Source organism: Podarcis vaucheri (genome assembly GCF_965113315.1).
Source record: "Podarcis vaucheri genome assembly, chromosome: 5".
In the NCBI taxonomy this organism is placed as follows: domain Eukaryota; kingdom Metazoa; phylum Chordata; class Lepidosauria; order Squamata; family Lacertidae; genus Podarcis; species Podarcis vaucheri.
Window position 1 is genome coordinate 40,524,044 of NC_138763.1, and position 12,259 is coordinate 40,536,302.

The 12,259-nt window shown below is 46.9% G+C and overlaps 1 protein-coding gene across 1 annotated transcript in view; it reads left to right on the plus strand.

Moving 5' to 3' along the window:
• ETV5 (ETS variant transcription factor 5) overlaps positions 1 to 12,259 on the plus strand; it is a 40,877-nt gene that overhangs the window by 20,191 nt on the left and 8,427 nt on the right. Inside the window, exons 8-11 of the mRNA XM_082224736.1 lie at positions 2,005 to 2,261; positions 4,947 to 5,024; positions 8,614 to 8,682; positions 9,133 to 9,302. Of these exons, the coding sequence (XP_082080862.1) occupies positions 2,005 to 2,261; positions 4,947 to 5,024; positions 8,614 to 8,682; positions 9,133 to 9,302 (574 nt within the window). The remainder of the gene's footprint in view (positions 1 to 2,004; positions 2,262 to 4,946; positions 5,025 to 8,613; positions 8,683 to 9,132; positions 9,303 to 12,259) is intronic.

Genomic DNA, 12,259 nt, shown 5'->3' on the forward strand with positions numbered 1-12,259 from the left:
GCCAAATGGAGCCTGTGCGCCTCTGGGTGCTTGGGAAAGGAATTGATTGATAGCAATCGCCTTTCAAAGTGTGAAGATGCCTCAGCAGAGCGGAGGGAAGGGAGAGGGTGTGCCTTGCTTGCCAGCCTCTCAGACTTTAGAAGGAGGACTCAAGGGGCTTTTCCCCTTCTGCAGCTTGCTTAATCCTTTTAGGGGCTCACCCAGACACATCTAATTTGGGAGATATAGAGCTATTTCAGGTGCCCATCATCCAGATGTCCAGGTTCTGCCCCCCTTCCCCCGCAAGCATAAATAACTGATAGGGAGATGTGTCTATTTTTATTTATTTATTTTTTAAATTTCTATACCGCTTTATATTTTTAAGAAAAATCACAAAGCGGTTTACTGCATATTAAATCAATAAAACAATCTGAAGAAAGTCAAATCTAGAATATACAGTCAAAGCAAGACAACAGAAAACTAAAATATTATCTTAAAGATTTCAAAATAAAACATTACAAAGGAGATCAACTACAGAATGCGTATTTAACATCTCCAGCTGTTTTTAGACTCCATTTCCCATCATCCCTGACCACTGGTCCTGATAACTAGGGATGATGGGAACTGTAGTCCAAAAACAGCTGGAGATCCAAGTTTGGGAAACCCTGGTCTATACAGTCCCCACAGCTGGTTCCTGTGAATAATGGAGGCATCCATGGAAAATGGTCCTGCCTATTTCAAGTCATTTCCCATCCTTTTAAGAATCCAACCAAGAATCTGGTCCACTCCAGGAAGCTAAGCTAACATCTGGACATGCACTTAAGAGTAATTTCTTCCTAAATGACTCTTTTCCTTTTATCTCCAAACCCTTTTCAAGACACTGAAAAGCCCCCAGGCCAGAGTGGCATTCTGTCAATAGGTGTTCTGTTAAGATCTTAGATCTGAGGATGAGTGTTGCTGCTCTCCTGCCAGGGCTCTGCTTTGTTGAGCCTCTGTGTGTTCCATATAGCCTCAAAGCATTTCAGAAAGCACACACATTTTCTCCTGCATGGAGAGTTAAAGGCTTTAATCCCTCGCCTTATAGACAGATTAGCAGCCACTTTGCATTCATAGATTGCTGAGTGGATTCAAAATTACATAACCACTTGTTTGGTTTACTGAAACGTAGCCATAGTGAAATAGTCTTGTTCCTGTTCTTTGGCAAAGGGCAAGTTGCTTCTTCCTCTCACTGGAGATGGTCTTGCCCAGTTGATGGTCTAGCTTGATCAGTTCTAAGGCTGCTCCATCGTGATGTTGTCCCCCAGGGCTGTCATATATTAAGTCAGGTGTGGGGCAAGTAAAATGACTGGCCAAAGGGAGTTTGCAGGTGCTGCTGATTGGTAGCAGCTACAAAGCCCATGGTGCAGTGTTTTGCAAGTGCTGCCAATCTGCATGCAAAGCTGAGCAGATACCTCTAGTCTCATTCCAGCTCCTTATAGCACTTCCTCTGTGGGCACATCCTCAAGTGCCATAACAGCAGCCTGCAGCTCCGTTTGCTGCAGAATTCCTTTTCAGAGCACTTGTTATCCCACAAAATGATCCAGATGTTGGCTCCTTGCATGCGGACAGGGCTGTATGCCTCCAGTTTGGTCATGCTATCACAGACACCCCAACTGGGGTTCCACCCCTTCATAACAGATGGTTGTTGCTATATTGCACAGGACTCTTGGTGTTAAATATGGATTTCTGTAAGCTACATATGGTGGGCTGTTGAAGAAATGATTCTGCATCTGAAATGAAAGTTCAGCATCAGAACTGCTCCATTTTCAGGGGAGTGCAGCCTGGGGGAAGATTGTAGAATAGGGGTAGCCAAGGCACTGCTCTCTAGATGTTATCGCTCCCAACACCATTGGCCATATTGGCCGGGGCTAATGGGAGTTATGGTCTACAGCATCTGGAGGTACCACATTGGCTGTAGTGGGTCTGGAGTGTGTTAACTGTGATTATAACTCTCTCCCTCTTTCTCTCCCTCATATTTCCACCAAGGTTTCAGAGACAGATGTCTGAACCTTGCCACCCATATCCTCAGCCAGGACTTTCTGGGGACAATCGCCCTGTCTACCACAGGCAGGTGTCGGAGCCTATTGTTCCAGCAGCTGCCCATCCTCCTCAGGGATTCAAGCAGGAATACCACGACCCGCTCTATGATCACGGGGTCCCAGGCATTCCAGGGCCCCCAAGGCATGGGTTCCAGTCTCCAATGGGAATCAAACAAGAGCCCCGGGACTACTGCATTGATTCAGGTGAGTCAATTCACTTGAATCCCTCTTAGCCACATGCAAAGGCTGGCTTGTTCCCACTACATCTCATCAAGAGCATAAAGCAGCTTTAGTGAACAGTAGTCGCTCTGTAGCCCAGGAATGGGGGACACTGTGGCTTTCCACCATCCCTGACCATTGGCCTTGCTAGCTGGGGCTGATAGGAACTGGAATCCCACAACACATGGAGAACCACAGGTTCCTTATCCTGGTGCAGCCAGTGGTCCAATCTTCAGGCAGTCCTTGGAGTATGGAATAAATCCTGTTGTGCTTGTTGGATCACCCAACAGTTTGGAGAATACATCCTTCCTTTGCAACAATGCGGGCACCGGTGAGCCGTTGCGTGGTTATGAGAGATGTCTCACCTACAGTATGCATTTGTTCTAGACCAGTGGTTCTCAACCTGTGGGTCCCCAGATGTTGTTGGACTACAACTCCCATCATCCCTGAGCTCTGGCCTTGCTAGCTAGGGGTGATGGGAGTTGTAGTTCAACAACCTCTGGGGACCCACAGGTTGAGAAAGGCTGTTCTAGACATTCCACCAGGCTCCTCCCATGTTAGTTTTCTGAAACCCCACCCCTTTTTCCTGTTCCTTTAAAGCTCCGCTGTTTTCTTCACATTCTAGCAAAGGGAGAGGGTGGAGCAGCTGTCTATTGTGGCAGCATTTAACCTACTTAGAATGTTAGATTATCTCTTTCTGGCTTTGGGGGGGGGGGAAACAAATGTTAAAATCAGGCATTCAACAGATGTAGCAGAGAAACTAAGCTTCCATAATCTGAAAGGCATTACTGGTGCGGGAAGTGGAGCAGGGAAGGGAATGCAGCTTTTCACCTTTCTCTGCAGCAGCTCTTTGTCTTCCCATCTTCTCTCTGGCAGCTCTAGTGTTAAGCGACCGGCTCCATGGAGCAGCTAGGAACCTGCAGCTGAGCACTCACCTTGGGACATGCAGGGGGAAAGGAGGAGGGGGCGCCTGATCACTTTAGATTGTGCAGCTGCTGTTGGTGCAGGGCCCACTACATATCTGCAAATCGCCTTAGGCCTAAAAATACTGTGACCTCTTGGAGGCTGGGTGGAACAGATGGGGAAAGATCTAAAGTTAAAGGCTCCCCCCCCCTTTCCCTGCTTCTCACGTAGGGAATGCAAAATATTAAGCTTGACTTTTTCAGTGTGTCCAACCTCTCCTGCAGGTTCATTAAGTTATTTTCTCACATGCTCTTGGAAAGGCTTTGCCTTCTCGGGAGAGACAGCTGCAGCAGCAAAGGGGATTGTATTACAGCTTCCAGGAACAATATGATGTACCTGATTTTTCAAGGGATCGTGTTATTGCCCACAAATTCAGGTCATCTCCTATTTAGCTGTTGATTCATCTTGTCTCTTGATGCCAAATCCCAGTAGGTGGGGAAAAAAATATTGATGGATGGCAGAAGCGTAGAAATAGTTTGCATCTGAAGTCCGGCCTCTCAGATGAGGGGGAATTCATGGAAGGGGCTGTAGCTGAGTGGCAAAGCACCTGCTGTGAGTGCAAAGGTCATGGGTTCAATCCCTGCCATCTTCAGTTAAAAGAGTCAGTTGCAAGTGATGGGAAATGGCCTCTACCTCAGATTCTGGAGAGCCACTGTCAGGGAGTGTAGACAGGACTAGACCATATGCTCAGGTTTCTCTTCCATTACTACTTTGACTTGCTAATGTGAGTTAAGTTGAAGCATCAGACCTTCAAAAATTATATAGTTGTTTTTGGATAACCACATTGCCCAGTCTTCCACTTCAGAGATTGCTTCCGGACTGACTACCATTTGTGTCACAATGGGTTTACCTATGTAGTCTGTGTGCCAACCTTAAAACCATGTAGAAGAGTGTTGGGGAACCTGTTGCTCTCCAGACGTCATTGGACTCCCAATTTCCATCGGCCCCAGCCAGCATGTCCCAGCCATCAGGGATTATGGGAGTTGCACACCAGCAATGTCTGGAGGGCTCCAGGTTTCCCATCCATGAATCACTTTAGCCTATAGGATCTTGGCACACAGAAATGTGGATCTTGCTATGCATCTACAGTTGCATTGTTGGGGCCAGGCAAAACGTGCTTCACCACATGGCTGGATTCTACAGATAACCAGGGTCTCCACTTGGTGAGTTTTGCAGCAGCCTCTGTGGCACAGACTGTTATCAGAATCCAGCCGTGGAGAATTTTCACAGAACCTCCTTCTGTTTGTGGGGTTTGCAGATGTGTAGAAATTGGATGCATAATAATTTGTGCATGGTTTCCGTCTGATTTTAAATCCCACCCGGGCCCACTCCAAGGTACATTTAGAAAGCCCTTGGAAAGCCTTGCAGTGCAACACTATATATTTTTACTTGGAAACAAGTCTCATGGTTGTCAGTAGGGCTTGCTCCCAGCTTGGGATTGCAGCCTTCAAAAGTAATGGTGCAGAAATACATTTCTTTCCAAATCTGGATGGAGGATGCACCCTGCGAAACATTCAGAGAAGCATTACTGGAGAATCGTAAAAATAAGTGCTGGATTTCCGAGAAACTGTCAAGTGGAATCTTGCAAACCTAGACATTGGTGCACCGGGGATTTTCTTCATTGGTCTGTCCACTGTTTAACCTGGAGAAGAAGTGAAGTGTGTTCGGTTCAGGGTGGTGTTAACCCCAATTCCATCTTTATTTCAGAAGTGCCTAACTGTCAATCAGCATATGTAAGAGGAGGAGGAGGAGGAGGAGGAGGCTACTTCCCCAACAGCCATGATGGTAAGTGGGGAGTCAGGATGTACAACAACCTTCACAAACTTGGTGCCGTCCATAAATTTTGGACTACAAGTCCCATCAGGTGCAGCCAGCTGGACAGCACCAAGTTGACCAAGGCTGAGTTACATGTATACGCTTATGTATGTCTATGCACATATGAGGTAAAATGGAAAGGAATGTGGATGTGATTATCCCAGCAGGAAGTGAAAGGGAAACACCTTCTCCCATGAAACCAGAAGTGCTGGCTTACATGCCTCTGCTTAGAAGCCCTTCTGCTGTAACATAAGAGACGACGTTAAAGGAATTGGTGCCAGGAAATTTAATAATAGCAAGACACTTCAAGCATTTTTACAGAGCTTAAGGGTGTTGAGAGGTCTTTATTTCTGTGATCCTTACAGCAGCCAAGGGCTATATGATGGGGGAGGCAAGGCTGCAAGAGAATGGCTTGCCTAAGACCACTTGTTCATTTTTGTTTATCATGTTTCCATCTTGCTGTCCTCAAAGGAGCTCAAGGTGGTGTCCACAGGATCCCCTCTCCCTCTTAGCTTCACAACAACCCTGTGAGGTAGGTTAGGCTAAGAGTTGGCGACTGGTCCAAATGAGCATCTGAACCAAGGTCTCCCCAGTGCTCTAACCACTGCACCACACTGGTGCTCACCTAGTGAATTCAGTGGTTAGGTTTGAACCAGGGACTTCTTTGTGCTCTAGGCATTTCCCGTCTTCCTCTTACTATCTCTGAGCCTGTTTTTATGGCTCTTTCCTGACTCTTCTGGTGCTGTGAAACTCACTGCCCTAATTGAGGTATACTGATTGCTCAGCAAACTCTGGGGAAGATCAACCCACATGGAGCACTGATCGAAAAGACTGATTGTCTCAGCAACAAAATTCAGCCGCGCTGAGCTTTCTTCAATCCGCTGAGTTCTGTGTTAGATCTTCACAGATAGTAAGTGCTCCTACCCATCCCTAGCAGAAAATTGGCAGTTGCCAAGAGTACCTATGTCATCTTGCAGCTGTTAATTATGTATTTATGCCATAACTTTAAATGGACTGGGGAAGCCAGTTTTATTCAGATTGTGATGTTATCTGTCTCCTGCTAAGTCTTCGTTGATTTGCTGTAACTCTGCTTCCCCTTAGTCTGATGCCCTCCAGATGTTTTGGACTAGTTGCTGGGTTTGGTGGGAGTTGTAGAACATCTCGTGGGCACCAGGTTGGAGAAGGCCGAGTTACCGCAGGAGTGAAGAACCTGTAGCCTTTCAGATGGTGTTGAACTGCAGCTCCCATCTTCTCTGGACATTGGCCATACTTGTTGGGCCTGATGGGAGCTTCACAGAATGGCAAGTAGATTGACAGAGCTGTTTTCGGGCCTGTTAGAAATTCAATATCTCTTTCACCCATTTCCTTCCTTGGACACAGTTATGGCTCGTTCCATTTTACCCACAAAGTTCCTTCCTGCCTCCTCCTTTGGCACATTAGGTGGCAATGCCAGCTGCAACCGTGGCTCTGACTTCAGTGGAACTTTATCTGAGCAAGAAGGGTCTCTCTCACACGTATACAGATACACAGGAGAGAACTATCTTTAAACTCAGTAGCTACACCCTGAAGCAGCAAGCCCATTTTGGCATGGTTTGAATGGAGTGGGTCCATCTAATCATTGCCCTTACAATGATAGCCAAGGGCTCTTCCACATGTGGCAAATTTCCTACACTGGCATGTATTCCATGCTGTGTACTGAAAATGGCGATCTTACTGATAAAGTACGAAGAAGGTTTGGATCTACTCAGTGCCTGGATAGGGGAGTGATTGAAGCGACATAGGAAATAATTGTAATAAACAAGATCAAGTCCCAGCACACTGGCCTAGCTGATAAATGTGGCAAAACAGATCCATGTGTATTTGTCACATTTTTAAAGCGGTTTGCACATACACACAAATCATATTTGTGTGAAGCGTTCCTTCATGTCACATTAACTGTGATAATGACCATAGCTGGAAGGATAGTGGATCTATTGGCCATGCTTTATCCAAAAGAGGGATTTCATAGCAAGTTGTTGATTGTGATTTTCATAGTACAGAACTAGAGGTTACATGTCAATGAAAGATTTTGCTTTCAAACCAGCTTCCAAATAAGGCATGTAACATTTTTGTAGTCTCCAGGATCGGATCCTTCAAACTGCTTCTTGGATCTGTTTGGAGGAAGCAACCTACACCAGGATCCCTCCCTCCCTCCCTCTCTAGTCCAGGGATAGGAAACATGGAGGCCTCTCAGATGTTGGACTACAACTCCCATCACCCGGACGGTTGGCCATGCTGGATAGGACCAATGGGGAGCTGGAGGTCCAACAGCTTTCCCATCCCTCTTCTAGTCAGTTTGCAAGTGTTCTGGCAAGGCAGGTGGTGGATCCGGTTACACATAGCCTCACTTGAACTGGCAAAGCACTTGCAAGTTGATCAAAGGGGGTGGGTGGATAGAGTCCAGTATCGTCAGTGAGGGGCAAAAGCCTGGCTTGTCCTCCAAGCCTTACCCAGCATGGCTGGTGTAGTGGTAAGAGTGTTGGACTAAGACCTGGGAGACTGGGGTTCAAATCCCCACTCAGCCATAAAGCCAGTCACCCATCTCTCAGCTCCTTGGAGAAAAAGTGGGATATAAATGTAGTTAAGTAAATAAATAAAAATACAGCCACTGGTGTTTGTTTGTTAAAATTGTTGACTAGTGGAAATGGCTATAAGTAGGAAAATAAAGTGAAAGTGTTTTGCTGCTTCGCATCCCTCCCTCTGTTGCAAATGCACAGCTATCCTGCAGTCTGTGCTGAACTGGAACTAGACCCACAAGAGTCGTAACAGGGAAGCTGATCCATGGACACAGAAATCTGTTGACAGCTTTAAAGTAATGATGAGATGCAGTGTAGACATTTGGTGAGACTTAACCAATGCAGTTGGAGCACATGGGAAGGTTCTTTCTTTTTTAACAGCAGTTTAAACTGCTTAAGAGTTTGGTCAGATCCTTAGAGGTTGGTCAGATCCAATCAATAACGATAAAAAGCAACCCTAGGATGTTCTTAGATTTTTGGTTTTTTAGGGTATTCTTGAGTGCCACACATGCTGATAACTCTTGCAAGCATCATTGGGTGCTTCTGCGCAGACCCCCATGCTTGTCCCAGCCAGTCTAAATGCCGGCCTGGGGATGGGGAGAGGCAATGCAGGTGACAGAGTTCAAGTGAAGGACTGCAGTGCAAGAAAACCAGCTTCTCAGTACTTTGTTTGCAGTACTCTTTGCTCCACTTGCGGTTTAGCACTTCTGTGTGAAACCAACTATGTGGGAACTTTCTGTCTGGACAAGCCCATGGAGTTGGCAGAAGCAGCAGCTGGCACATTTGCAAATAAGCATTTCAAGGCCTTACCTGTTGCTTTTAATGAATGGCTGAGTAGCTGCCATTGCTGCCAACAAGCAATGCAATGAAGCGAATCAAACCGTCCAGGAAGGAACAGCTTAATAGTGTGTGTGTGTGTGTGTGTGTGTGTGTGTGTGTGTTCAAGTGCAATACATTGCAGAGAATTTGTGGTGAGCTAATAGATGTGTATTTTATCTTCCTAGGATTCCCCTATGAGAAAGATGCCCGGCTCTACTTTGATGACACCTGCGTTGTACCAGAGAGGATGGAAGGTAAGGGACTGTCCACTTAGGCTTGTCTGGGGTGAAGAGCTTTTGCAAAACTCTAGAGAGGTCAGAATTGGCCACTAATTAGCCAATTCGCCCATGGGCTTCAATAAGATCTACCTCATTTGTGCTGAACATTATGGGGAAATTTGCTGCAAGACATAGGGCTCCAGGAGTGGAGCTAAGTGCCAATCAATTGGATGCTAAAGCCTATGAAGGAAGTGCTGCCAGCCAGGTGCAGAGTTGCTTTCACATTCAGCTGCCTATATAGCATATTGCTTCATGGGGAAAGGAGTAAAAAAAAAAAAAAAGCATCTGCAGCCAGATGTGTAGCCACTTCCTCGCTCACCTGGCTTCTTTCAGACCTTCAGAAGTTAATGGAAACTGCAGCAGGGGATAGGTTGAGCACTTGGGATGTCAGTTCTAACTGGTGTGTGTTTCCGTTGTTGGGAACAGGTAAAGTGAAGCAAGAACCCACAGTATATCGTGAAGGACCTCCATACCAGAGGCGAGGGTCGCTCCAGCTGTGGCAGTTCCTCGTCACACTCCTCGACGACCCAGCCAATGCTCACTTCATCGCCTGGACTGGCAGGGGCATGGAGTTCAAGCTGATTGAGCCAGAAGAGGTAAAAGAAATCTGAGAGTGAGCCTCCAAAATGGCTGTGACGGTTGCACTTTTAATTTACTGACTGTCAAAACAAAAGGTCTGAATTTCAGCTGACAGAATGGCTGGAAGCCTACTGGAATGTAACAGAGGATGAAATGCTTGAAGTTCGAATGAAAGTGTCACTGGGAGAAGGGAGCTGGATGAGACCTTAGGCTGGATGATGTGAAATACTGCTGCTTAGCTTCTGTTGACCTCTGAACCAAGCCACTTAACCCGAGGGCCTAGTAGCACTAGGAGAGACCTGCCAGAGTGGGAAGGTTTGGGGTGTGGCTTACTGAAGGGGGCACAGAGGTTGTGGAGTAGGGCTGGTGATGACTTCAGCCTTATGGTGGAAACTGGTGTGTGTGTTTTTGCTTGGTGCTAAAATTGGACATGTACCAGAAAGATTGCAAAAAGTGGGTGGTTTTGTCCTAATTCCTTCCCAACTATCCTTTTCTGTCTAAAATGACTGATGTTGAGAATCGAATAGCAGTGGTTCAGGACCAGTTGCAGGGTAGCCAGCAACCCAGATGCTTGTTCAGGAGCTTCTGTAAGTCAGCCTGGTGGGACACAATGGCTGCAGTTCACTGATACTGGCGCACCCAACCTGGAATGATGCCTGTTGAGGCAGGGACATGGCATGACAAGTGCTCCCAAGAGAAAATACCAATGATGTGTGCCATGCTGACTGAGCATTGCCCTCTTGCAGAGATGCATCAGCACCCGATGTGGTGACAGTTCCTATATCTACCCATGGTAGAAATGTGCGATGTCACATTTTGCCCGCTATGCATAAACAGGGTACCTCTTGTTGGTGCTTCCAGTGAAACTTCCAAATCTGCCTCATTCACTGCTGAGCAGTGGTGCACTAGGCAGGCATTTCATGTGGCAACTTGGCAAGGGCACAAGTATATCCATCTCCTCTCTGAGTCCTCATTATTAACTTGCTCCAAGTTGCCGATGGCAGGGCTCAATGTCCAGGGCTGCAACAGTGGGCAGAGATGCTGTAAATCAGGCATAGGCAACCTTTGGCCCTCCAGATGTTTTGACCTACAACTCCCATGTTCCCTAGCTAACAGGACCAGTGGTCAGGGATGATGGGAATTGTAGTCCGAAACATCTGGAGGGCCAAAGGTTGCCTATGCCTGCTGTAAATGAAGCCATTTCTGGCCTTATTATTTATTTGCTTGTTCATTCTTTCCCGGTCCACATTAAGGTCAGATGGGGAAACTGCAGAGCAGCAGATGGCACAAGGCTCTGCTTCCACATTTCTTGCTGAACCTGTTGAGCACAAAATTGCTTAGTTTGGCTGTTCCCGGGCCTGATTATTTGCCAGCAATGGCTCCCTGTCTTAACTGCTTGGGTTGTCTTTCAGTCTTCAGAAGATCTTGTCCAGCTAGTGTGGTTTTATAACCTTATTAGAGATAAAATGCAATTGGATTAGACCAAACACAATGCACCTTGTATGAGGCTCTGATTCTGGAGCACGACTGCAACCTATTAGACACTGCCTGTCTTAACAAAACGTTCTGTTCAGTTCATACTGGGGCCCCTGCACACTTTCTCACAAGTGGCTTTGACTCTGAACCAGGTGGGGTGAGGAAGTTGTGGGACTCCACTTGCAGTCTTGGTGTGCAAGAAGAGCATTGGCAGGGTCTGATAATCTCATGGCGAGGGAGGCCCGAGTGCAAAATGTGAGGCGGGCTCTGATGTGCAAGATGAGCCTAAGGCTTTCTTCAGATCCTGGAGCTACAGAGGAGAAGGGATGAACCCTGCACTTTCCCCAGCCCCAGCCTGAAATTTGTTTGGATTCTACTCTTGGTGGGTGCAAGCGCAGAACTATAGCAAGCCTTTGTTTCCCATCTCCAAGGTGGAAAGGGGAGGTGGGGGCCTGTATCTGCACCTGATGGGTGCCCTGAGATTGGAGCACCCATTGGGCGCAGAGGGAGAGCAAGCAGGGAATCTTCCTCAGAACCATTGGGGAGTCAGCGATGTGGGGAATTGCTCCTATACCTATTGGGTGTTCAGTTTCGGAACACAAGGCACAGAGGGTTGTACCTAACTAAATGCTATCCAGAGTAAAGGTAAAGGTAAAGGGACCCCTGACCATTAGGTCCAGTCATGGCCGACTCTGGGGTTGTGGCGCTCATCTCGCTTTACTGGCCGAGGGAGCCGGCGTACAGCTTCCGCTTCTAAGCCGCTTCTGGTGAACCAGAGCAGTGCACGGAAACGCCATTTACTTCCTGCCGGAGCAGTACCTATTTATCTACTTGCACTTTGACATGCTTTCGAACTGCTAGGTTGGCAGGAGCAGGGACCAAGCAATGGGAGCTCACCCTGTCGCGGGGATTCGAACCGCCGACCTTCTGATCGGCAAGTCCTAGGCTCTGTGGTTTAACCCACAGCGCCACCCGTGTCCCTTGCTATCCAGAGTAGATCTGTTTAAATTAATGGATCTAAGTTATGTTCGTTAATGTCAGTGGGTCTCTTTTGAGCAGAACCAAGTGGCATATAATCCATTGGCAGAGCCAACCTCCACACACCCCAAAGCTCTGAGCTGTTGGGGAGTCAGGGTTTATCTTCTGCCCCTGCAACCACCAGCTCCAAGCTTAGAGCAGGAAAAATTCCCTGATTTCATGAAACTTCTCTGAAATATAGCACATAGTCAGGGACTGGATTCTGATCTTTGGATGATAAAGGGTCTGGGTGTGGGACTCACTGGGGATATGTAGGTCCCACCATCTACCTGCAGGTGTTGAGTGCTAACGCTGAGCTATCCATTACCCTTTTCTTTCCGTACCGATTTCTGCTTTGTTTATTTTTTCTGTTCTTTTGTTTTGCTGTTTGCTTCTCATCAGCTTTTAGGGAAAGTTGTGGGTGAGTTGTTTTTAGTTTTACAAATGTACACGATATAAAAAGCAATCAAAATTTGCAAAT